Source organism: Punica granatum, chromosome 8 (assembly GCF_007655135.1).
Source record: "Punica granatum isolate Tunisia-2019 chromosome 8, ASM765513v2, whole genome shotgun sequence".
NCBI classification, from domain to species: domain Eukaryota; kingdom Viridiplantae; phylum Streptophyta; class Magnoliopsida; order Myrtales; family Lythraceae; genus Punica; species Punica granatum.
The window spans coordinates 24,931,968-24,957,092 of record NC_045134.1 but is presented as its reverse complement, the minus strand read 5'-3'; the positions used below and the strand labels follow the sequence as shown (position 1 = coordinate 24,957,092).

The window sequence follows — 25,125 nt, the reverse complement described above, 5'->3', positions numbered from 1 at the left end:
TTTTTCAGTTCAAAATGTTTGGGGGCATCATTAATGAAACAAAAAAAATACGAGGACCGACAGTAAATGTATTTCCATTGTAGTAAGCTTTGAAATTTTCTTTTATATAACGTTAACGTAAACAGCCAAACAGCTGTCGAATTCCTGAAGAATCCTCCTGCCAGCCAGCGTAGAAGCTACTAGAAAGAGAGAGGGATACGGATACAGATACGGCGGAATAACCTCGTCTCCTCTCTCTCTCTCTCTCTCCATCCATTTCTGAGGACGTAAACTCCAAAGCTTCGGAAAAGGGAAGACGCAATCGAAACAGAGCAGACGGTACCAAATTGAATTCCTCTTCCCCATAGTCCACAGGCTCGAAGAAAACAGACTGCCCATTTCGTCTAATCATCCCCACATTCATCAAGAAGCTCCATTGCTCTGCAAGAACAGATTTTGCTGACATTTCCCCCCTGTTCTCCCCGATTTCCAATTTCTGGGCTGTTCAGCCCTCTAATTTTAGCAGGGGATCCTCCCCAGACCCGCAGTCTAATTTTAGACGAACCCGTTTCCCCTTTTGTTCGTCTTGTTTTCTTGTCTTTTTTTTTTTCCCCGTCTTTCCCTTTTCCCATCTTCGTTCCTGCAAATTGGAAACGTCTTTGCAAAAGGGTCTGATCGAAAACTTGTTTTTTTTTTTCTTCACGCTTTTGGGGGCATTTCCAGTTTGGTCTGTCTCTGTTTATCCAAGTTGGTCGTTTTATGTTCGTTGTGAAACCGGCGAGAGGGACCTCAACTTTGATCCGTACAAACAACCAAATTCCAAGTTTGCCTCAATTTACTGCGAAAATAAGCAGCTACTCACCCACCAGGAGTCAACAATCTTTTGGGGTAGATAAAGGTGTGAGCTTGCTGGAGGTTCCTCCAACACCGGTAATGGCTGTGGAAGCGAGATCGAGCTCGGCCTCTTCGACTCTGATACTAACCTCGGGCGCGAGCGGGCGGATAAGCGCCCTGTTCTCGGTCCGAGCCATGCGGAGCCTGATGATGCTAATTCATGCATTTATCCTGCTTCTGCTAATGCCATTCCGTGGCCGTCCGAAACGGGCGTCTGCTTCTTCCGGGGTGGTGGACAAGGCCACCGGGGCTCCGGATGAGAAGAAGCAGGCGGAGGGCAGCGGAGGGATTGCCTGGCGGCCAGGCAGCAGCGCCGTCGTCAGGGTCCCAACGCGGTGGTGGAAGGCAGCTGCAGCTGCGGTCGACCAGGAAGTGGCCACGAGGCGGGCTCTCGCGAAACGGAGGGTTATACAAGAAGATGATGATAAAAACTGTGCCCGGGAATTTTCGCTATTCAACACATCCCACACCCTGTTCACGCAATCGTGGACTCCGCTTAATGTTAAGATCAGGTAATGGAGGAATGTTGATTTCCGGATAGTTCACCTGAATTTAGTTATAAACAATCTGAATCCTTTCGGGTTTCGATTCGTTGAGCTTTTACTTTGCACCAGAACGGTTTGAATGCTGCATTTCTTTTTTCTCGCTCGAATTGGTGTCAGCTACTATTCTTGAATCTTGATTCTTACTATCATTAAATCGTCCTGTATTCTTATCTAAACAGCAAACTTGACATTATCTCTTGGCGGGTTATTGATCACTCCATGAGGCGAAGTTGGACAATAATGTTTTTTCACTAAGACGCCGGGATTATATCCGTTTAGGTATTCGGAGTCTCTTGTGTTCATTACCTTGCTCCATTTTGCTGCATTGAAGCACTTCAAACGCACATCCTTGTATATCTCAATAGAAGATAGAAAGATGCTATGGTAAATTCGAATCTAATTACTTACATAAAACAAAAAATGATCTATTTGTGAACTTTGAGGAATAAATATTATGAGCTGCATTTGTTTAGTTTCTTGTTAATGTCAACGAGCAGTGGAATTGGAACATCCTTCTAGAAATAACTTGTCAATTTCTTATCTGTCTGTTTCTCTTCCTAATATATGTGGTGGAAGAAAATAAATACCAATGATAATCTGGTCCCCTCCTCAGTCCCCACCTTATGTCCCATACTTGCATACGTATGGAGTGACTTCCAATGCTCGAGGGATATTATCCCATTCCGTGCCCCCAAATAGAAGCTGTCATGATCTTATTGGCAATTTTACATTGAAGATTCTCTTCAGGACTATAATTTTTTTTTTAAGATATACTGCATGATAAAATTTAAGGAATATCTGGTTGGTTCAGATATGGAGAAAAATATCACGACAACTATTGCATACGAATTTTTACTATGAGTTAAGTTATGACAAGATCTCGAACAGAATTGGTCCCATGACTTCCTCTCGTAATGGTTTTCCATGTTCTGTTTCTGTAGTTTGTCTCTGTTAGTATTGGTACAAGATGTTATATCTTTCCTAGAGTGGAGGCTAAGTACTTACTGTGCATCTTTTTCAGGGGATTGGTTGTTCTTTTACATGGCCTGAATGAACACAGGTTTGTTTCTCATGTCCAATTCTGGTTTAAAAATTGTGTTTTAAGGTTGTTGCTTGGCTTGTGCTGATGATGACTTTGGTGTATGTTATGACAGTGGCAGATATAGTGATTTCGCTAAGAAGTTGAATGCGAATGGATTTAAGGTCTATGGCATGGACTGGATCGGTAAGTTAAAAATATCTCTTTTGCTCAAAGATAACAGTACTCATTTTATGATCAGGCAGCTCTTTAGAAACAGGTTGAACCGATTCTTTTTTCCCCTCTGGTTCCGAAATGTTTTACTTATGATATGAATGGCCGAGTTTAGCTGAAGTCTTATAAAGAAAAATGCTCGATAGATCAGCCTGCTCTGGACTACTTTTTTAACACCTTTAGGTAACTGATGATGAGCGATAAAGTGATATTGCTTTAGGACAGTTTTCTGCCTCTATCGAGCTTCGATAGAGAATCTCTTTCCTAATTTTGGGGGATCTCTGGTACCAACAACGGTCCTGTATAGAACATCTGTGGAGAATGAAGACAGAAGAATAGGATCATAGGAATTTTCAATCTTTAGCAGAATACAGGCTTACTTGGATTGGTAGATGAATTCTTCCTCAATAATTTGATAATAATGAGTATTATTGGCTCTATATATTTTTACTGATGGAAGGGGAAGATCATCAGACGTTAAGTATGTTTGGTCTCTTCACAATCATCTGTTTGCAAGTTGTAAGTCCCTACCAAAGCTAAGAGAGGAGATGGCTCATTGTTTTTGTTTGTGTGAGGAACCTGCAAAGTGCGGTTTTTGTGATCTTCTTTTGATTGCTTGGACCAAGTTTCCTTCCTCCTAGACAGGATGTCAAAACTTGAGACAACAATTTGTGCTCTTATTTTCCCTGTTAGGAAGGAGCAACAACGTTTGAAAAAGTTGGTTTCTTTGATTAATAGGAAGTAGAGAATACTTGCAGTCGCAAAATCTCCCAAATCAACTTCAAAGTATTATTTAGCAGAAAGAGTCGGCATAGTTTTTCTTTTACACGGAAGAGAAAAACCACCTATTGTTTCTTATTGCTCTGCATAGCTTAGATTGTGTACTGCTTCAACAATGCGTCTAATTTGGATGTTGCAGGAAAAATGAGTATTCCATTTCGGATGCTGTGCAAAGCCCGTCCCATGTGTAAGCATATACCACATTTTATGGAAAAACTATGTTCGGAACCCCAAAGAAAGGGGGAAAAAAAGTTTTTATTGTCACCATCAGCCTCTGTTGTCGTCTTCATTTCTATGCAGTGGATTATTTAGTATAGTCATATAATGAATTACCTCTCCTTTATTGAAGTGGAAATTTGCACCTGACTTGTTTTTCTCCTTTTCTGAACGAAACGATGTTGAATCCAAAAGAAATATATAACTGAGCGTGAAAACTTGGTAAATGATAACTCAACTTTCATAATGAAATGCTGCATTGTGATTTGTTCTAAGCAAGCTTTGTTCGACTGCTCTTTTTGCCAGGACACGGTGGAAGTGATGGGCTACATGCATATGTTCATTCTCTTGATATTGCGGTGAATGATTTGGTAAGTTTAACATAAACAAAAACATTGTGAATTTTTTGGTTGAAATTCATATATTTAGGCTGAGACTGTGTCTAAATTTTCTTGTTCTCATTTTTCTTTTCACTCGTAGAAACTATTCCTTGAGAAAGTGTTAGCTGACAATCCCGGCCTTCCGTGTTTTTGCTTCGGCCACTCCACAGGGGCAGCTATTATTTTGAAGGTAAAAAAAAAAAAATCCATCTTTAAGGCCCAATGTTTGTTCTGTTTACTGAACCGAACTCATCATACATTTGTTTGATGGATAATTAGAATGTTGGACTTCAATTTCTCTAATGTAAAATTGTTCTAATGCATATAGGCTGCTCTTGACCCAAAAATCGAGGCTCGTCTAGCTGGTTTGGTGCTAACTTCACCTGCAGTAGGAGTTCAGCCATCTCATCCAATTTATGCGGTTAGTGCTATGATGTAGTAGTTTCTTTTCAACTGGAATCTTTCAGGAGAATTGATCTTTTGAAGTGTTTCTAATAATGGGGTTTGAAATGTTTATCACCATTTTTAAACCCATACTAGCAAACGTGGGTCTTAAAACAGTTTTAGGAAAATACGTTTTGTATCTAACCTCAAGGTATTAATCAAAGAGGGTGATACCAACATGTTTCAGGTTCGATACTCGTTGTGGGATTATCTCTGCCCTTTTTACTAGGATATTAGGCTCATGGGCCTCTCTTGTTTCGAAAAAAAAAAAATGTCTAGACATTATGGAATTTTTCTCTAAAGTTTACCTCTTTCTTGGAATCGCAGGTGCTTGCTCCCATTGTCTCATTTTTTTTTCCAAGATACCAGGTTGGGGCTGCAAACAAGAAGGGTATGCCGGTGTCAAGAGACCCAAGTGCACTTGTGGCCAAGTATTCGGACCCACTTGTTTACACAGGTTCGATACGGGTCCGGACGGGCTATGAGATCCTCAGGATCGCCTCTTTCTTGCAGCGGAATATAACACAACTGAGAGTCCCATTCCTAGTCCTCCACGGAACAGCAGACAACGTGACCGACCCAGAGGGCTCCTTGAAGCTGTATGAGGAAGCCTCATCAGCTGATAAGACAATCAGACTGTTTGAAGGGTATCTGCATGATCTGCTCTTTGAGCCTGAGAAGGAAGCCATTGCAGCGGACATAATCCAGTGGCTCAACTCCAGGGTACAGAATTAGCGCAGGCCTGAGAAGTCTGTATATGGAAATGGAAATTGCGCAGGCTGAGTAGATCGGATTGACGGGAGAGGCTGAATAATAAGAGACAGATTCAGGATCTTCTGATGTTGAAGACCTTTGGCATCAATTAATTGCTTGCTTTTCCAATTTGATCTCCGGAACTACCCCGGGAACGGAACCTGTACCCCGATCAATCATTTCAACTGAATGACAAACTACCATTGTTCATAATTTAAGCGTTAACGCTTGCGAATTTCTCGAGTGGGATTCGGCTCGTAATTCACCGAACTCTGACCCGAAAACTAAAATGCAACACGAATGTCTTCCCAGATTATTTTTTTTTAATACTCGAATCGAGTTTTACAGATCAGATCGACCAAATCAATTAATTCAAAAACAGCATATTTACACTGGCTGACACCAATTGAATTGACCCAGCAAAAAAGACACCAATTGGATTGAATTAAAATCTTAGGCTGCGTTTGAATTGTTAGTGTGATTTTATAATCATGATTTTGATTTTGATTTTGATTGTAAAAAAAGACAAATGAGATAGTATTATAAATTTGACTTGGAAAACGTGTATTTTTGTTGCGTAGTGTGTTGAGTTAAAATCAAAATCATGATTCTAAAATTAGTTTAACAATTTAAACGGGCCTTAAAAATTGGGCCTTTTCTAATTGGGCCTCTTCCTTATTTTTCCCGAGCTCTGTCTGTGTCTCTCTCTCTGGCTACTCCTCCGCCGCCTTTCTCTCCATTCTCAGCCTGCGCCGCGGAAGTGAAATCTATTGATTTCTTCCCATAACTACGAGAGGTTTGATCTGCAATCATTGCCCGATGCTCCAAGCAAGATGGACATGCCCGCCATTGTTGCAGCTTAGCTGCCGGAGTCAGCTACCCGTCTTCGAGAGAGGCGGCTTCTGAGCATCCATGGATATTCACGGCCAGGACTTCCGGTCGCAGTTCCCCGTCCTCTCCGTTTTCAGGATCCCTCCCCTCATCTCTCAAAATCCTGACTTGGGTCCCCTCCTATTCGACCCAGTCCCGAGCTCTCTCGTCTCTCTCCTCTCCTCACCTTCCCTTCTCTTTCCTCCGCAGTTCCCTCCGCGGCTCTCTCTCCCGCGGTTCCTCGGCACCACCGCTGCTGTCCCGCTCTCTGTCGCTGACACTGTCGCCTCCCTTTTCGGCCCCCAGCCAAATGAGGCAGCTTCCGCGGCATTCTCCCACAACCGTCTCCGGCTCCTCCGCTGTCCCTCCACCGGTCTCTTGGCTGCGTTCTTTCCCACTGGGGAAAATTCCGACCAGCTGGGGTTCGTGGTCTTGGAATCGGAGCTTGGAGTTCAGCTCGATGACGATGGCGGCGTCTTTAGGTCCTCGAAGCGGTTTAGCCACTCGATTGTTCGGATTCTTGTCAACCCGGTCGGAGATGATGATGTCTTGTCGGGTAATGATGGTGTTATTGGGTACGTGATGGCCTGCACTATGTATTCGGTTCACTGGTTTGCTGTGAGAAGTGTCCATAAAACCCGGAAGATTGAAGTTGTTTACTCATGTAGTAAATCCTTCAAGAGCTCGGCGATTGCAGGGGCTTGTTGGAGTTCGCAGTTGCCCGAAGTAAGTGCGGTTTTGCTGGATAATGGTAGTTTATTCCTGTTCGATTTGGAGCCTCTGTTGTATGTTGACGGTGACGATGCCTTGGACTGTGCCGATATCAGAGGGACTAGGCTGAAGGTATCCTGGAATAAGCTCATTGACATGCGTGATAAACGAACCACCAAATGGTTGGGATGTGAGTTTAGTTGGCACCCGCAGATTCTCATCGTGGCACGCTCCAATGCGGTTTTCTCATTAGATTTCAGGTCTGAATCGTGCAATGTGAGTTGTGTGGCAAAGATCGAGATGTCGGGTACTTACGCTTCGGTCGAGAAGGATCGGTTCCTCACGTTTTCTATGGCAGGGCCTGATGGTTTTCACTTTGTCGTAGCTTCTAACCGGTTGTTAATTCTATGCGACGTGCGAAAGCCGTCAAAGCCCATATTGCAATGGGTGCATGGTATTGATAAACCGTGCAGCATTGATGTGTTTAAGCTGTCTCAGCTGAGATCCTGTTCTCGGGATGACACATGGGCTTCGGAGTCGGGCTTTGGTATTCTGCTAGGGTCCTTCTGGAACTGTGAGTTCAGTCTCTTCTGCTATGGACCTCATCTGCCTTCAATGAAGGGTTCCTGTGAATCAAAATTTTCAGAAATGTGTAAGTCCTTCTGTGCGTGGGAGCTCCCTACAGCGCTCTGCTTATCGGGCCGAGAATGTCGGTCTGGAAGCTGCCTCGTGAAGGAGGAATTCTCCAAGAATGATCTTCCTGAATGGGTCGATTGGCGGCAGAAGAAAGATATCGTCTTGGGATTTGGTATCCTGGGAAATGATCTCTCACCTGTAGCATCCGAAGTGGATGAATTCGGCGGATTTACAGTAGTTAGGCTGATGTCTTCTGGGAAGCTTGAAGCTCAGAGATACCGTGCATCTTGGAAATTCACAAGAAATTTGGAAGAACCTGAGACAGTATCTGCCCTGTTCTCTGAAGACAATATTTTAGATTCTACGGTCGATGAGGGCTACAAGTTTGTGAGGATATTTCACTACATCAAACTGCATTACCTCATGGCGTGTTTGAAGGGTAATCTGTCTTCAAAGCTCGGTTCCTCTTTGAGTGAATATGCTCATTCTCCTCTCGAGAAAGATTCATTCAATCCTGAATTTCATGCTATCTTGTGCGAGAAGTTGAAAATGTGCGGTTTTACCCGATCGAGATCATCTCCCGCTATTAGTCTGGTTTTCGATGACATCAGCTTGCCAACAACCATACGTGAGATAGCTCTAACGAGAGTTTGGTCTGAATTACCAGTTGAGCTATTACAGTTGGCCTTCTCCAGTTACTCTGAGTTTCTGGAAGTAGTACACGGCGGGATTAGAGATTTCTATCATGATTTTTCGGCGGTTTCGGAGTTGCCTCAATTGCCCCCTTACATATTACGAAGGCCCTCATGCAGAAGCAACAAGTGGTCGCAACGGGTCCGGAGGAGTGATGACTCCATTGTTGGTCCGGTAGTTCCTCTAGCGGTGCTATCTTCACTTCAGAGGTTGCGTGGTGGGTTGGAATCAGAAACAACCGAGGAGGAAGGGCTGAGCTCGCAGTGTGATGAAATATTGCAGCTGGCTGCGGAAGTGGCTCGGGCAGAATCCAGTCCTGAGGTCCTGGGAGACCATGCCGTGTCCCTTTCGGATGATAGGGATGAAGATTGGGTCGGATCTCAGAACAAGAAGAAACGTTTCCTTTTACACGAGCCGGGTGCATTTAAGCCCCGAAGGGATGACAGATTTGCTAGGCTGGTCTCAAGAGTGTCCGAGGACGAGCATGTTCTGGGAGGCAGTCAGGGTCCGAGTGGGCCAGAGATGTTCGATGATTTGTGCCCGATCAAATTGCGATTCAGCAATAGACCTCCTGTGAAGTTCACAGAGCAGGAATTGGTCGCATACAGGATATTGAAGAAGCAGTTCTTGAAAAGGGCAGATAGTGTTTTTGGTCAGTAGCAGAGGGAGATGTATGATAGTAGGAAACCTCGAGGAAGATGGAAAAATTTGTTGTACAGAATACGTGAAGTTCATTTTCCAGAAGAGGTGCTAATCAATTGCCGAATTCGTGCAAATTGGCACGTCCCGGCTGTAAACTTTTATCTAAACCTCGCGAGTCCTTGGCTGATAAGCGTGCAATCCAAAATGATAGGCATCAGACCAAGATGATCGGTACGGGATTCCCGAACATAATCGAATACCCCTCCGGCAACATGCGCAACATTACAATCTTATGACTTAAGAAAGCATTCGACAGAAAAATCCACAGTTCGAATGTTCTATTCCACTTCTAAAATTGGAGACCCGATGAACCGGGCCTGAAATCGGCACTATGATTCATTGCATCATAATTTTGGGGACCATAACCTTCTCCTTCTAGGCAGGACCACTCGTCTCGTCTATCTATCTAGCTATCCATTTGGTGCAAATTTCATACAGTTCAATAGTACTCTTTTTTTTCCGTTACAATAAGAGGTTCATACCGAATATAAGAAAATAGAAATGAAATTTAAATAAAGAGGTATAAGTAGTTTTATTGATGAGAATCGAATCCGAAACCTCTTGGTTGCTAAATGAAGGTTAGTCACTGCGTTACGCTACCTTTCTCACAGTTCAATATTACTTCGTGCCTGCGTAAACCATGTATGTACATATATTACAATCATGAGTGGGTCTTTATGCACCGTTAGATCAACATTGATCTGGCGGTGCGGGAGGGATCTTGTACCATTCTCGAGCAAGACGGGCAAGATTCCCATATTTATGTAAATTAAACCGCAACCAGGCTTTCTCTATGGTCCATGGGCCTTGAATGGGCTTTCCTAGGCCCAACAGATCTTCAACATTAAGTCTACCCGACCAAAAAAAAAAAGAGCTCCTTTGTCCATCCGTTAAATAGAAACTGCAATCTCTGTTCGGGAGTAAACTGGCAATTTCGTCCATAACTTACGCAAATTGTATCACCTAGATTCCTCAAAAAAATGTCACATCGAATTCGTCCCTGGTCACATCGAAATCGTCCCGGTCACATCGAATTCGTCCCTAATAACATCAAGTTCATTCCTCGTCACATCAAATTCATCTCTGGCCACATCAAATTCGTCCCTGGTAATATCAAGTTCGTCCCTGGTCACATCAAGTTCGTCCCTGGTCACATTAATTTGATTCTCGGTAACATCAAATCCATCCCTCCGTCAAATCTATCGTTAACACTGGACGGAAAATATCGTATTCATTAATATCGTCCTTCTATGTAACTGTTCAATTTATTTCCTCTTTTTTTGTCCCCTCTTTTATCACTCCCTCTCGTCTCTGGTTCATGACATAAGGACCTTTTTGATACACATCAATCTGGGTCTCTCACGGAGTTATAATGGCAAAGGACTGTGGGATGGATTTGATGTTACCAAGGACCAAACTGATGTGACAGATGATCGAATTGATGTGACTAGGGACGAATTCGATGTACCCATTGACGAACTTGATGTGACTAGGGATGAACTTGATGTTATCATGGACAAATTTGATGTGTCTAGGGACGAATTTGATGTGGCCATTGACGAATTTGATATGACGATGGACGAACTTGATGTGATCAGGGACGACTTCGATGTGACCAAGGACGAATTCGATGTAACATTTTTTTAAGGATCTAGATGATGCAATTTGCGTAAATAAGGAACGAAATTATTAAATTTTCATTGGGCTTATACGGACCTGAGCTCATTTCCACTTAAAAGCTCAAGCTGATAAGTGGTGGTATCCAAGTTTCATATAAACCAATGGATTTTTGATACATCTTTTCTATGTGGGATTAATATCCTCAACACCTGCCCTTAACAATTGACCTCGAGCCGGGTTCTTCTTTCGTGCTCGGGCGAGGGGTACTAACACGAGGTGCACTTTGGCTGCACTCGACATACTGGGCCTGGCGTGGTGTGGGTGCGCACACGCACGTAGGCACGCATATGCGTAACCTAGGCTCTGATAACATATTAAATTTTCATTGGGCTTATACGGGTTTAGGCCCATATCCACTTAAAAACTCAAGCTAATAAGTGGTGGTACCCAATGCATATATTAACCTAGGCTTTGATATCATCTTAAATTATATTGAGCTTATATGAACTTTGGGTCTAATAACTTATTAGTTTAATCTTTTGGGTTGCAAATGGGCTCAAGTTTGTGTAGGCCCAAGTGTGAAATTTACATGGTATCAGAGTGGGTTATGTTTCTGCGCGCTCACACCACGTCATAATCAGTTTCAAGGCAATCAAGAGTGCGCCTCATGTTAATTGGGCCCAAGAGTGGCCTGGTCCAGTTCCAAGGTAGTTAAAGTTGTACCTCTAGTTAGGCCCGAGTGTGGAGCTCGAGGTTAGTTTGATATTTGTCCCCCTTTATACGAGCACGGAAGAGGATGCCCGGCTCGTGGTTAGTTGTTAAGAGCGGGTGTTTAAGGGCACGTGGCGCCTGTTAGACCACACGTTGTCACGTGAGGGTGGGTGTTGAGATACGTTATCCCACATGGAAAAATTAAGAAAGAAACCACAAGCTTATATGAGGTTTGGGTCCAGTAACCTATTAACTTAAGCTTTTGGGTTGCAAATGAGCTCGAGTTTGTGTAGGCCCAAGTGAAAAATTTACATGGTATCAAAGCGAGTCACGCTTCCGCATGCTTACGCGCGTATGCGTATTGACTCACACCACGCCAGATCCAGTATGTCCAAGTGTAGTCAAGAGTGCGCCTCGTGTTAGTGTCTTCCCTCGCCCGAGCACGGAAGATGAGCCCGGCGTCAATTGATGAGGGCGGGTGTTTAAGGGCACGTGATAACGTGTAGGCAGAAATAGACCACACGTTGCACGTGAGAGCGGGTGTTGAGAAGTAAAATGAGATAAATTTCACATCGGAAAAGAAAAAGAAAATACATGGGTTAATATATGCCTTGAGTAAGTTTGAGCTTTTAAGTGGATATGGCTCGAGTCCGTATAAGCCCAATATAAATTTAATAGAAATTGCCAGTTTACTTCTCTGTTCGGTGCCGGTGGCAAAGTTTCCAATGGATGGGATTTGACCATCGACAGCTGAAGCTATCAGTAGGCTTCTCTTCTGCGGTCAGCTCTCAATGGTTATCTCATCCCTAGGTGGAAGAAGCTCGAGCTCGCTGCAGTGCCCAACAACATGCCTTCGCAGGGGAAGAAGCTCATCAACAACCCAGATGGTCCGCGTCCGCCTTTTCTTCTTCATTGATCATCCCCCGTTTCCTTCTTTCTTTCTTACTCTGTTCTTGGTCAGTAATGTGATGGGAGAATGACTGAATCTTGAGGAGTTGACTATTGTCGGGTTTTTGGGCATTGAATGTCTTTGGCTCATTGGGTGAGGATCAGCTTTTATAAGCCAATTTGAATGACATATGCTCATGATTCATTGTCAAGTGGAGCGTACTTCTGAAATATGGTTATGTATCCTAAGTGAATTCCGGAACGTTTGACAGTGGTACTGTATTAATGATATAGGAAGTCTAAACTTTTAAGTTTCGTGCTCTGGTTAGTATCCACGAGTTTGATCGCAGAAGCAGTGATAAGATATTTCCAGTAATTGGGAATGTCGAAAACGAACGAACAGCATGTATATGGGTTTGTTGCTGAAGTATGGACTGGACTGTCTTTTGGTTTCTTTTCAGCGGTCGTGACTGAGTTCATTGAGGGTCTAGTGGAAACTTATCCTGGACTCCAGTATTTGGATGGCTTTCCTGAGGTAAATACTGATCCTCTTCGACTGGGTGATTGTTTTGGTTTTCTGAAAAACTGTACTGTTCTCATGTGTCGTCATCATGGCAATACAGGTTAAGGTTGTATTACGCGCTGATGTTTCGGGTCCAACATATGACAAAGTTGTTATTATATCAGGTTCTGGACTAAACAGAATGTTGTGATTCATAATTTCCATGTCAGTTTCTTGGATTTGGGTCATGGCTAAGCATCTGAAAATTCTTCGTGTTTTTTGTTTCCTGGAGTGTCCTGTTCTCCATTTGAGGGACTACATATAGTTGTGGTGACTCAACTTCATTAATGGCCCTTTAACTCAGGTGGGGGGAGTGGGCATGAGCCTGCCCATGCAGGATTTGTTGGAGAAGGCATGCTAACTGCTGCAATATCTGGAGATGTTTTTGCCTCTCCTCCTGTTGATGCTATCTTAGCTGTAAGTTTTCTTGTGATTTATATTGTAATTACACACCAATCATGGCTACCGATCATCTTGTGAAGATGTTTGTATTGATTCTTTGCATTTTTTTTTTGGGTTTTTTTTAGGGTATCCGTGCTGTCACTGGGCCCATGGGATGTCTACTCATAGTCAAGGTACTTAACATCTTCAATCATGAGGAGATTGCTTGGAATACTACTATTTGCATTAATGTCTAAAGAATGAGCATAAAAAGAGCTGGTTTCTCTAGTTTATGTTTGGAATCTGCATTAGCCGGCTGTGGTTTTTCTGCTCGAGCTGTTCCTTCATTCTTGTTAGATAATGTAAGAGTTTAATAATGAATGTGCGGATCTATTGCAGAACTATACTGGGGATCGATTGAATTTTGGTCTTGCTGCTGAGCAAGCAAAGTCTGAGGGTTACATGGTTGAGGTACTTCTCTCTCTCTCTCTCTCTCATTTGTTGTCAAAGGAGACTTTCTGAGCATAAATGTTCGTCGAACCATTTAATACCCCTTTGCAGACTGTCATTGTCGGGGATGATTGTGCTTTACCCCCTCCTCGAGGCATAGCTGGGAGGAGAGGTTTGGCTGGGACCATCTTCGTCCATAAGGTTTCTTTCAATCTCAAAATCTCTGCATTTGTTTCTGTGTGTTGTGAAAATGTTATTTATTCTACTTTTGACTGTACTTTTCGGCCGCTATGTTCTCAAAGTTGGAGGATCTCATGTAAGGAAGTTGTCATCTCGAACTCTCTGTGCTTTCAAGGTTGCTGGAGCAGCTGCTGCTGCTGGGCTTACTCTCTCTGCTGTCGCAGCAGAAGCAAAGCGTGCCTCTGAAATGGTTGGTACAATGGGTGTAGCTCTATCTGTCTGCACTCTGCCCGGTCAGGTCACGTCTGATCGGTTGGGCCCAGGAAAGATGGAACTTGGTCTTGGAATAGTAAGTGATTATGAAGCCATTTCATACGTAAATATACAATTTTTATAATTCTGGCCATTGAACTACACTTGACAATCACTGTCCATGGACCAAGGCTAGGCTTCACTGTTTTGTTAGGATTCAGTCTCAGTACCTAATCATGGGTTGCATTCATTTGTTATCCAGTGATTCTCTTTTTATTGTTGGTGGTTTTGTCTGCAAGCATTATCCACATGCTTGGTGGTGCACATTCTAATCAGCTTGTCTTTTTAGGAAAATCAGATCTCTTAACAGATTGCTTACATTTTCAGCTATATTTTACTTAGATTGGCATTCATGTTCAGGAAGCTGACTGCAAATTTCTTTTTCTTCTCGAAAGCATGGGGAGCCTGGAGCTGCTGTGGCTGATGTTCAGCCTGTGGACACAGTGGTCTCTCATGTTCTGAAGCAGATTCTATCACCAGTAAGATTTGGTGGAATTCTTTTCCAAATTGCTTCTGCAAGTCTTCTTCACATTAAGCATCTTAAAACTCTCCCTTTTATGCGGGGGTATCTTTTTCAGGAAACAAACTATGTCCCAATCATTAGAGGTGATAGAGTGGTTGTAATGATAAATGGGTAGGTCCCAACCCCGCTTTTCTAATGACATTGGATTATCGAATTCTCTCAACATGAATCAGTCAAACAAATATCTATCTGGTTTTCCTTTATTACTTTGCAATTGTAGGTTAGGTGGGACCCCGATCATGGAGCTAATGATTGCGTGCAGAAGTGCAGTAGCTAAACTGCAGCTCGAACATGGTCTGGCTGTAGATAGAGTGTACACAGGGTCCTTCATGACCTCTCTCGATATGGCAGGTTTGAAATCATTAGTATATATGCGTTCCAGTATCGACTTCTCCTCCTCAAGAAGTTTTGTTTTTTCTTCTGGCAGGTTTTTCAATTTCTGTCATGAAAGCAGACCAGTCATTTTTGCAACGACTAGATGCAGCAACAAAGGCTCCTGCATGGCCTGTTGGAGCTGATGGTCAGTTCCTCTTTATCTTCATATAGAAAGTGACGAACTGCTGTTTCACTATCTTCTTTATCAATTTGAACCTTTGCATAATTATTTGTTTACTTTTTTTCAGGATGAGCAACTATTTCAAAATTAAAAAAACTGATACTGATTTTGATTTGAGTTGTAGTCTGTTGCTCTGATAAAATTCTATTTTCAGGTAAGCATATTTCTCCGAAGGTTCCCATTCCGCTACCTTCGTCGTGCTTAAAAGAGAGCAATGAGGTATAGTATTACGTCTGTGTTTTGTCGAACTCATTGATGGACAATTGAAAGCAAAAGTTTTCGAACACATCTTAGCTTCATTTTTCTCTTCTTTTCCTTTATTGCTCAGTGGAGTTGGTTGACCAGTTCATTCTATTCTCCACATGTTATCATTCTCTCGGGTGCAAGTTGAATAAATATAAAATTTGTCATGCTCTTCACAGTAATTTTTTTTTCCCTTCTCAGTAAAGTTACTGTTTGCTATTGTTCTTCATTTTGAGAAAATTTAGCTTCGCATTCAAGTATTCAAATATGAGATTTCATTTTCATGATCATACCTGATTTCAACCAGTTACCAATTCGGCCACCAAAGTTGAGCCAACATGGGCTTGTCCTTGAGGCAGCCATTGAAGCAGCTGCGAATGCAGTCATCAATATCAGAGATAGTTTGAACGAGTGGGATGCCAAGGCAGGTGATGGTGACTGTGGGTCTACGGTGAGTCGTCTTGTATGCCCTTCTTTGGGATGTACGAAAGGGAAAAATCCCTTCTTTTCCTGTTCTTATAAATAAACATAAGGTCAGAAAGAAGTATACGATGTTTATACCTTCATCTGGTTGGTTTCGCAGATGTTCAAAGGTGCAACTTCGATTCTTGAGGACTTGAAAACACAGTAAGTTTAATATTTGGAAGCTTGCAAAAACTATTTTATACTGCGATTTATTATATTAATATTCTTCTTCTTCCTCTCCCCAGTTATCCTCTAAACAATGCTGCCGAAACAGTGAATGAAATCGGAAATTCTATCCGGCGAGTTATGGGTGGAACTAGTGGGATCATGTATTATACCATTAACTTTCTCTATTCCGATGAATGTCTTTATTTATCTTTACATATATTTTATCGAATTCGTAATGAAGTTATGTTAGTTCCTTCTTGAAACAGATACAATATATTGTGCAAGGCAGCCTATGCAAGACTGAAGGCGAGACCTGAGTCAGCGGTAACCGCAAAACAATGTGGGCGCTGCTCTCTCTACTTTGTTCTCCTTTGCGCGGATAACTGTGTAACCATAATCAGTGACTGAAGACCAGTTATTAAATCTACGCTTTACGTGTCTCAAACCGAATATTAATCATTTTCTTGATGTGCAGGGGCTGAAGCTCTCAAAGCTGCAATTTCTGCGGTTAGTAAATATGGAGGAGCGGGTGAGGGTTACCGGACAATGTTGGACGCTTTGATTCCAGCATGCACAGTCCTCAAGGAGGTCAATAATTACGTTATTTTTTGCTTTTGGCACTTCCTTTGTTGCATGTGACATGGTTCTAACGAATAAAGGTTCATTGACAGAGGCTAGGTGCTGGGGATGATCCTGTGACTGCGTTCGTTCTCTCATCTGAAGCAGCATTAGCAGGAGCTGAGGCGACCAAGCAGATGCAGGCACAGGTAGTGGTAGTGCATTCTGTATCTTGTTATAAAAAGCTCCTCATCCCTGAAGCCGTATTGTCTTATGATACCGTGTTTCAACGACTTATGCAGGCTGGTCGTGCATCATATGTTTCTGTTGAGAACCTCCTTTCGGTCCCAGACCCAGGCGCTATGGCTGCCGCTTCATGGTACAGAGCAGCAGCATTGATCGTAAAGGACAGACTCCATGTCCCGTGAACCGAGACACCTTTTGCACAGCAGATTTTGTTCGGTGACTACTGTCTAGACTCAAAAGCATCTGATGTACACAAACACAAAGCTAATGCCTCTCCTCCAAACCGAGCACAATCAAACTTCACCATCCGAATTCTCGTCAGGATGGCACCACCTGTAAGTAGTGCAAGTTCCCGCGATAATTTTGACCCGACAGGCATTTGGTGCCTCTGGAAAAATATTATTAGGCAGGAAAAATGTTTTCGAAATCCACTCGATGTACTTCACGGCCAAGGTAAGTCGATGCCCGAAGTGGGACAACTTTAGTTACGTGCGTAAGCCGGCCTATACAAATTCTTTATATATTGGGCCTGACTAAAGTTGGCCCAAGTAACTCAGCCCCTCGACTGTGCGGGAGTAAATTAATTGTACGTTGGCCCCTTAATTTACTATGTTATTACGAGGGCATCCCCACAGTTCAAAAAGTTTATCCTCATACTGTTATTAAGCTTGCAACTTATAGTTTCCTGCAGTTCACCAAATAACCTCGATACATATCAAGAGTTGTGGGATCGTAATAGACAAGTATGGTAGACATATTACTTCATAATTGGAATGAAGAAAAGTTGATAATCTCTTGTGCGCTCGTAAGATCAGTACATAAGGATGGCCTATCCCGATTATTTATTGATGTACATATTGTAATTTCCTTCTAATTGATGGAAGAAAATGAATTTTCTTTTTTTCTTTCGTGAGGGACAAGATTTGGACAAAGCAAGAAAGCTAGGAGGACCTAATTGCAATGTGTACGGCCTCCCTGTCTATCCCTCTCTATGAAAGTTGACGGAGCCAGTAGGGCCCAGATAGCATTCAAAGTAGAAGGAAGAAGCTGCACATGGCCCCCAGCCAAAAGTTGAAGCCAAGAAAACCTTTTCTCTCTCTCTCTCTCTATATATATATATATAGAGAGAGAGAAGTTGCCCCTTTTCTCTTTAGATTTCAATCTCTTTTGGAAGTAATTTTTCCAGCCTTCTCTCCCCTTTCATTCCTTATACACACCGCGTGGTATACCCGTTACATAAAAATTTCTCTTCTTAATCTTCATGAGTCACATTAGCTCTGACAAGCAGGAGGAATTCTAGTGCATTTCGAACCACATACTTAAGCAAAATTTCGTCCGTATGGCCTGCAATTTACATTACATTGTACCTCTTTTTTTGTTCCTTTTCAACACATCATAATGGGGTATCCTCTCAGCCTATTTGCTGAAACTATAATATCTGCTCGTACATCATCTTGGCACAACCAGGAATGCTCTTGGCAAGTTTTCTGCCAACTGTTGATATAGTTGCTTGTCGAGCTGCATCATACCTGTGATTAATTCTGCATCAAACTTGAAATCTCTTGATTTATGCTAGAGCGTATGTCATTGTACTATATATATATATTTTTTTCACAAATTAACTCGGGAAAATGGATTTTTTTTTTGCCAATTTCTTTTAAATAGACCAAACAAGGGCAGTTGTGCGGTACTGCCCATAGTTCAAAGAAACAATGAATTTCACTCCCAACTAATCACATCCATTTAGCTAGATTAACTTCAATGCATCAGCTCATAACCAATTTATTATATATATGTATAGAAGGAAATATAATGAAACAACTGATGGGTTCAGAGTGGAAAAAAGAAAAGGGGAAAAAGAAAATAAGAGAAAGGGACAGTCCCACTGATTCTCATGAAAGGGAAAGGTGATAGAGATGAATGGGTGTTCTTTTGTCTGCGTCTGTGTTGTTTGAGCCCTCAAGCCATGAAAATGTTGAAAACTCTCTCTCTCTCTCTCTCTCTCTATTTCAGGGGATACAGTCTGATTGAGCCATTTAAAACCTTGAATACTTTGGCACTGAAAAACATGGCATCTGTCTTTGGTATTTATGACACCCACTGTCAGGCCCCATTCACTAGCTCCCCCCCCCCCTCATATATATGTTTGCCCATTTTACTTGATTTATGATTCTCTTGATAGCTCTTCCATTTATTCATCTTGATCTTTTCATGATTGATCAATTAATTAGTTGGTGTTTGTTCGATCCTCGAGTCCATATACCGCATTGTTACTTCAGAGCCGCATACATTCTACATTTAATTGATCAAATGCGATGTGATAGTCACAGAAAATCAGAACTTTTACGTGTGCGTGTATGATAGACTTGTAGAGATGATAACATCTGTCTAGACTAGTGGCTGGATGTGAGAGTCATGCGTGTTCAACCTTTGTGTTTGGCATATTAATTATTGTCAATGTATGTGTCTAGTTGTTCCATTCACTGTGAAATCAAGAAAGTGCATAATTCCAAATATATATTTAGATTCTTTAGAAGTTGCATCATATAATATAACTTATTGAGAAAGAAAGAAGGGATTGACATATTTCGGGCTAGGGTTTTGAATGGAGGTGATCAAGGTTATGGTACATGTAACTAAGGGAGGTAAAAGAGAGAGGAGTATAATACAATGACACATACTCTCTTTTGGCTATCTAGATGTTTTAGATTCAATTCTTATGGTGGGACTATTCATATCATTTATTAAGCTTTTTATTTTCTTGTATTAGATTTATGGGTATCCTTTGCAATAGAAATTAAAAATTAAGAGAGATGAATAAAGGGGTGAAATAATTGGCCACTGGCCTCCTCTCAATCCACACAAAGATCTGCATTGCATTATGAACCAAGAAGACAATTCTAACCTACCATAAGGAAGAGTAATACTGTGAAATGATGAGTGGTTTTCTGAACTCATTCATTAATGAGAGAGATCCAAAAGAAAGGGTAAGTAAGCTAATGATGCTTCACTGTGCCCTAATAAAGTATGATAGCTATTTAACACGGCAACCGGTGCATAAGTCCCCGTTAGAATCATTTTAAATTATAACCACAGAGGTAGGAGGAGGATTCAGTCAGCAAGTGCTCGTTCGACGTACGTGTTTTTAAGCAAGGAATTTACATCATCAATTTCAACAATTGACCAGATCCCAATTAGATACGTGAACTAGATTTTTTCACATAATCTTACCGTACCTCTTTTTGTAATATAATTCCAAATGTAACTAGATGACGCTCTTTGATAGTTATTTCACGGCAATATTTGTAACGAAGAGTCTCTTACAGTGATGTAATAATTGAGCATCTTTCCCTAGCTTTTGAGAGAGATCCGTTATGCATTAAAACATTTTGTAGTTCGATATTTTTCGTTCGGATACTTTTTGGTCCATTTTTTGCTAACTTACAAACAAGTAAATTGGATTGGAGACATGCAATAAAGCATGACATGTGTAAAATGTACTTATTACTATCCGAAAAAAGTAATTCACTTATTTATTAGTGACATTCTTTACTTATCCAAACTAAATTAAGAATTACACCCAGACAAATTAAAAGGCTCCATCCTAAGGCTGCCACTCCCATGAAACTTCCTACAACACCTTCACACCAACCCCCTAGCTCGATCTCTTGGCATGATCTTATCCACGAATTAAAATTTGATGAAGAATCAAAGATTTTAACATTTACACGAACAAAAAAGCAAAAAAGATCGATAGAGAGATCTAATTATACTGTACGTTATCATTTTTAGCTCGATCATTATTCTTCTCGATTTCCCCTTCAGTTCCAGCCGATGACATGTTGTTGTAACTCAGAACAAGAGAGTTCTCATCGGGCGGAGGAGGAAGAGGAGGTGCCGGCAGCGCGGTCGCTGCCCTAGCTTGGAATTGGTGCTTGCAAGCATGGCAAGTTATTTGGAGAATGGTCGAATTGACTTGCTTAGTGGCTTGCTCCTTTAGCACCAGTGCCCTATCGAGTTCGCTCTGCGCTTGTTGCCTTATCCTCTTAGCATTCGCAAACTCTTGCTCTGCTAGTTCGATCTGCCTTCTCGCCTGTCGCCTTGCATCCTCTGCAAATGCCTTCTCTGCCATTGCTAGTCTCAGATGCTCTCGTGCTTGTTCTTTAATCCTCGATGTGCTCACGGTAGGTTTGTCCTTGAACTCGCTCTGATCTCTCGGAGAACTTCTACCTGAATCTCAAAGAATGACAGTGTTTGATTCGGTACGTGGACCAAAAATAACACAAACTCTTTGAGTTTCTATATTCAATAAATGATTTTCGCTTTGTGATTTACGTAAATGTTTCTGATGGTAAATCAATTTCAGAATATGAAAAATAAAGTTGATGCTTTATGTTTTGTTTTCTGGAACCAACGAAAAAACTTTTATGCTATGAAATTAAAGAAAAAAATTCACTAGAAGTCACACTGTAACAGTCTAGTCCACATTTAATAGTCATGACTCCGCCACAAAAGTTACCCGACCACTTTAGTGAATAGTAGAGGAAGAAAGAACAAAAAGAACCATTCTTATAATTTATTTCACTTACCGATATCGGATGATCCGATTGAGAGCTGCAACTGGGTTGAGTGGTTGTCGTCTCTCTCGATAGACACTGAAACGTCGATAGGATTTGAAGCGGTCGAGAGCTGAAGCTCCAAATTGTGATACTGCCTCCCATTATTGTTACTGTTATTGCTAATATTATTCTTGGGGGAACTGTCCGCAGTAGTAGGGCTCAACAAGAACATGGAGTCTCTTGGCTTTGGGAACATGTTCAAGTTACAAGCTGGTGGTGCTGGAGGCCAAGGAGCAGTGCTGAAGTTTGTATCGCCTGAAGGGCTCGGGCTAGAGGCAGTTCGAGACAGGCAGGCGGGCTGCAGAGCTCGTGTCTCCGATCTCAGACGGCCCATGTTGCACGTGTCTTGGTGCTCAATGAAGCTTTCCACCCTATTGAGTTAATTAGTTTGAGAAGACAAAATTAGGAAACAATGAACGTGATAATCTTCTAATTATGTAAAATGAGTTAAACCAAAATAATATTTTAAAAAGTTCATATGAACTGTAAAGATTAGTAATCCATTTACAGTAAAGGACATTAGGATATGATTATATAACGAGAAATAATTATTAATAGATAGTTCTATCAATGAAAGGCAGATAGTTTCTTATTAAATCTTCATCCTGCATAATTTAAAAACTTATTAAGAACTTCAACTCCATCATTTTCTTTTATATTTGAGAGAAGCTTTGTAGCACCTCAGTTACGTATGGAATGAGGAGGTTTAGAAATCCGAATGCTCTACAGACCACGATATAAGCATAATCGTGACCTTTGGGGGAGTTGAAGTCGTTAGCCTCGAGAAGAATGAATGAATTAACAAAGAAAACATGTAAGACATGATTTACGTATTATGAATATAAAAGATATTAATTGAAAAATAAACCTAGTATAGGGGAATATTTTGTTAAAGAAATTAAATATATAGGAGAACAATATCTAAGTCATGCTAATTCCATTGTTTGAAAACTCTTACCTAATCATTGGAATAAATATTAAACAATTTCACCAACGATTTTGAAGTTTTTGTTTTCGGTCTTCGAATCATTCAAAAATCCCAAAATTATAAAGATAAATAGAGAAATTAAACCAAAAAAATAATAATAAATAAAGGACATGACAAATCCATATGGACATGGAATCTTTGGGAACTGTGTGTGTTCTCTCCACTGCCAATGAACAGTGGTTAATTAAAGTATGGGGATTAAGGTTCCATCAGTCAAAATTCATACAACCTGAGACTTGAGGTACTTCTGCCTATCTCTTCTCTGACTTTCCCACTTCCCCTTTATAGAATTAATATTTAATTAAACAAAAATAAAATATTGAAGAAAAAAGGGTTGAATGCATCCTCTCATGACGATGAATTTAAACAACCTGGAAATGTTGTCAAAGTGTTTTCAATTTCTAATGTAGGACACCTCAAAAAGGCCAAATTTGAAAGTTGAATGGAGGCTTTCTTTTCCCCCAGGAAAGATGGATTTCAAACAACCCGAATCATTAGAAAGCGTAGAAAATGTTTAAAAGCTAATCATTGTGATCCATTGATACCTGTTACCGCTCTTGAAATGATCGAATTGCACCGCTTAATTATTGGTTTTTTATTTAATTAGGAAGGAAGGAGATATTGGAAACACCATATATAGAGAAGATTGATGGGACTACGGCGTGTGTCCTTGTGCATATGTATATGTAAGCATACCTCGAGAAAACACGGCCACAGTCGCAGGAATGCCCTCGAGTCCCGCAAGTCTTGAGGTGTGCCTTGTAGTCAGACTGGACCGCGTAGCCCTTGGAGCACTTCTCGCACACCCACTGCTTGTGGTTGCTGTGCTTCCGCCTGTAGTGCTTCTTTATCCCGACGAGGTCCCCAAGGGCGTGGCATGGGTCGTGGTGGAGGCAGCTCGGCTCCGGGCAGACGAAGACCCGCTTCTTGGCCACCGGGGACTCCCTCTTGAGCAGCTTCCACGGGACCTTGTGCCGCCTCCTGTGCATCTGGAGGTTTTGGTCCCTCTGGAAACCCTGGTTGCAGATCTCGCACACGTACCGATCCGACTCCAGTAGGGTTTTTGGCGACAGGGAGATCACCTCCGCGTCCGGATCTGATAGGAAACAAGGCATCATTACCCCCAAAACAAAAGATAAAATCAACCAATCCCCCAAAACATTCCCAACTTAATTAAACAATTAACACGAAATTAGATTTTAATGAAGAATACTAAACACAAACACGCACATATATGTGTGTGTGTGTGTGTGTGTATACCTGGGGTGCCAGCAGGCCTTCTCTTCCTCTTGTTGGTGTTGGTATTGGTTCCATTGCCTGAGCAAGTAATGAACTGCTCAGGGGAAGGATTGACTATGCAAGCAGTAGGAATATGGCTGCTATTATTCTCAAGCATGGCTCGGCTGGCTCGCTCTCCGATATAAATTCCGAAACCTTTTCCTCCTCTCTGAGATTATTCTCCTAAAGCAAATAAGAAGCAAAAGCAATCCCTCTGCTTTTCTGCTGTTAAAACTGTTGATCTATAAATGTTAGATCATCAAGAGAGAGAAAGAGATGAGAGGGGGAGAGATGGGGAAGGAAGAAGGAGAGGAAGCCTCCCTCTCTCTCTATGTGTTTTTCTTTTTCTTTGTCCTTTTTTTTCTTTTGAGGGGGTTTGGGGGGTGGGGGGGTGTTTATTTCATGAGGTTTTGGTTAAGCTTTTTGAGCAATCTCTCAGCTTTTGCACATAAGCTTTGCTTTCATGGTTTGTTTTGTGATAGCTCTGATCTCTCTCTTCCTCATCATCAATATGTATTCTGATCAGTGAGAGAGATAGATAGAGAGAGAGAGGAGAGAAAGAGACCCAATCAAATTGGTAAGAAAACTTTGATGGCACAAAGCAGAAGAAGGGGCCACACAAGTATATATGAAAGACCCCATCTCATACACACATATATATAAATAGATATACACACACCTTATATAACAAAACAAAATTGATAACAGTTCTCTCCCAGTCTCTCTCTATAGTGATTATTATAAAAGAATATTTGTATGTATGGACACACATACACATGCATACAGCTGCATGCATAGGTAGATATTGTACAATATGCCAAGCTTCAATTTGTATGTATTATATACAAGCAACCTTCCTTTCTTAGCATCTTCTGATCCACCAGCAAAACTTACCCCCAACTTTAGATAAACTCACATCTTTTTTGGGTGTGCGTCGTGTTATGCGGAAGTCCAATAGCCCCCGACTAATTCAGTTTGAACCGACTCGATTCATTAAAGATAAAACTCTCACAGCGTGAATTTTCTTTATTTACAATACTCGAACTCAAGACTTTACTTAAAGGTGGGGAACAAACGTTAAAATCACTTGAACCAACCCAAGTTGGTTAGATAAATTCAACCTTAACTGCTATCTCGATCGTATTATTCTTAATTTTGTACAGCCTACAGTTAAGTCCAGAAGTCGTGTATGAAGTGGCAACACCTTTTAGATGATGGACCTCATCAGCAGACTACATGTATATCTAATACTGACTTGAAGCACCTTTAACTTGTTTCCCTCTTTAATTTTTGTACAGACTAGGCTAATATCACATTACATATGCATGCAGAAAACGGTAAAACTTGTACTTTATTGAGCTTCTTGACAGAAACGTATAGAACGTGATTATTATGACATATTAATTGAGCAACTCTTGATCAGTTGTGATTGCTCATATATATATACATCTGCATGAGTAGTAGCCACATCCAATCCAATAATTACTATTTCGACTCTACTGTGATCCGTTTAGCAGTCTAT

General features: G+C 41.4%; 4 protein-coding genes across 5 annotated transcripts; 3 read left to right on the top strand and 1 right to left on the bottom strand.

Moving 5' to 3' along the window:
- Positions 1–205: 205 nt before the first annotated feature.
- On the top strand, positions 206–5,478 carry LOC116188372 (monoacylglycerol lipase). Its single transcript, XM_031517679.1, has 7 exons — positions 206–1,385; positions 2,440–2,478; positions 2,573–2,643; positions 3,973–4,037; positions 4,147–4,236; positions 4,375–4,467; positions 4,818–5,478. Exons 1-7 carry the CDS (start codon positions 739–741, stop codon positions 5,223–5,225), a joined length of 1,413 nt encoding a protein of 470 aa, XP_031373539.1. The 5' UTR covers positions 206–738; the 3' UTR covers positions 5,226–5,478.
- A 461-nt stretch (positions 5,479–5,939) lies between these two features.
- Positions 5,940–8,962, top strand: LOC116188932. Its single transcript, XM_031518385.1, has one exon. The coding sequence runs from the start codon at positions 6,156–6,158 to the stop codon at positions 8,811–8,813; it is 2,658 nt and encodes an 885-aa protein (XP_031374245.1). The 5' UTR covers positions 5,940–6,155; the 3' UTR covers positions 8,814–8,962.
- Positions 8,963–11,891: 2,929 nt separating this feature from the next.
- On the top strand, positions 11,892–17,372 carry LOC116189422 (putative 3,4-dihydroxy-2-butanone kinase). 2 transcript variants are annotated; one of them, XM_031519078.1, is made up of 20 exons: positions 11,892–12,073; positions 12,536–12,609; positions 12,698–12,761; positions 12,941–13,053; positions 13,164–13,211; positions 13,417–13,488; positions 13,579–13,668; positions 13,823–13,996; positions 14,355–14,438; positions 14,538–14,593; positions 14,703–14,833; positions 14,910–15,002; positions 15,193–15,257; positions 15,589–15,732; positions 15,865–15,908; positions 15,992–16,075; positions 16,181–16,254; positions 16,390–16,502; positions 16,586–16,681; positions 16,775–17,372. In XM_031519078.1, exons 1-20 carry the CDS (start codon positions 12,034–12,036, stop codon positions 16,898–16,900), a joined length of 1,785 nt encoding a protein of 594 aa, XP_031374938.1. In that variant the 5' UTR covers positions 11,892–12,033; the 3' UTR covers positions 16,901–17,372. The 2 variants fall into 2 exon arrangements, with proteins under 2 accessions (XP_031374938.1, XP_031374939.1); XM_031519079.1 differs by lacking the exon at positions 11,892–12,073 and adding an exon at positions 12,102–12,228.
- Positions 17,373–20,222: 2,850 nt separating this feature from the next.
- Positions 20,223–24,225, bottom strand: LOC116189544 (zinc finger protein SHOOT GRAVITROPISM 5-like). Its single transcript, XM_031519257.1, has 4 exons — positions 23,586–24,225; positions 23,022–23,421; positions 21,308–21,708; positions 20,223–20,948 (listed from the first exon to the last, which is right to left on the bottom strand). Exons 1-4 carry the CDS (start codon positions 23,719–23,721, stop codon positions 20,482–20,484), a joined length of 1,404 nt encoding a protein of 467 aa, XP_031375117.1. The 5' UTR covers positions 23,722–24,225; the 3' UTR covers positions 20,223–20,481.
- Positions 24,226–25,125: the final 900 nt, after the last annotated feature.

Bases quoted from the DNA above. Each gene is read 5' to 3' on its own strand.
- LOC116188372 (XM_031517679.1), top strand. From the start codon at position 739: ATGTTCGTTGTGAAACCGGCGAGAGGGACCTCAACTTTGATCCGTACA. The intron at 2,479-2,572 runs GTTTGTTTCTCA...ATGTTATGACAG, and splicing joins CATGGCCTGAATGAACACAG to TGGCAGATATAGTGATTTCG. The intron at 2,644-3,972 runs GTAAGTTAAAAA...TCTTTTTGCCAG, and splicing joins CTATGGCATGGACTGGATCG to GACACGGTGGAAGTGATGGG.
- LOC116188932 (XM_031518385.1), top strand. From the start codon at position 6,156: ATGGATATTCACGGCCAGGACTTCCGGTCGCAGTTCCCCGTCCTCTCC.
- LOC116189422 (XM_031519078.1), top strand. From the start codon at position 12,034: ATGCCTTCGCAGGGGAAGAAGCTCATCAACAACCCAGATG. The intron at 13,997-14,354 runs GTAAGTGATTAT...TCTTCTCGAAAG, and splicing joins TGGAACTTGGTCTTGGAATA to CATGGGGAGCCTGGAGCTGC. The intron at 14,439-14,537 runs GTAAGATTTGGT...TATCTTTTTCAG, and splicing joins TGAAGCAGATTCTATCACCA to GAAACAAACTATGTCCCAAT.
- LOC116189544 (XM_031519257.1), bottom strand. From the start codon at position 23,721: ATGCTTGAGAATAATAGCAGCCATATTCCTACTGCTTGCATAGTCAAT. The intron at 23,422-23,585 runs GTATACACACAC...GTTTCCTATCAG, and splicing joins AAGGCCTGCTGGCACCCCAG to ATCCGGACGCGGAGGTGATC. The intron at 20,949-21,307 runs GTAAGTGAAATA...TTTGAGATTCAG, and splicing joins AATCGGATCATCCGATATCG to GTAGAAGTTCTCCGAGAGAT.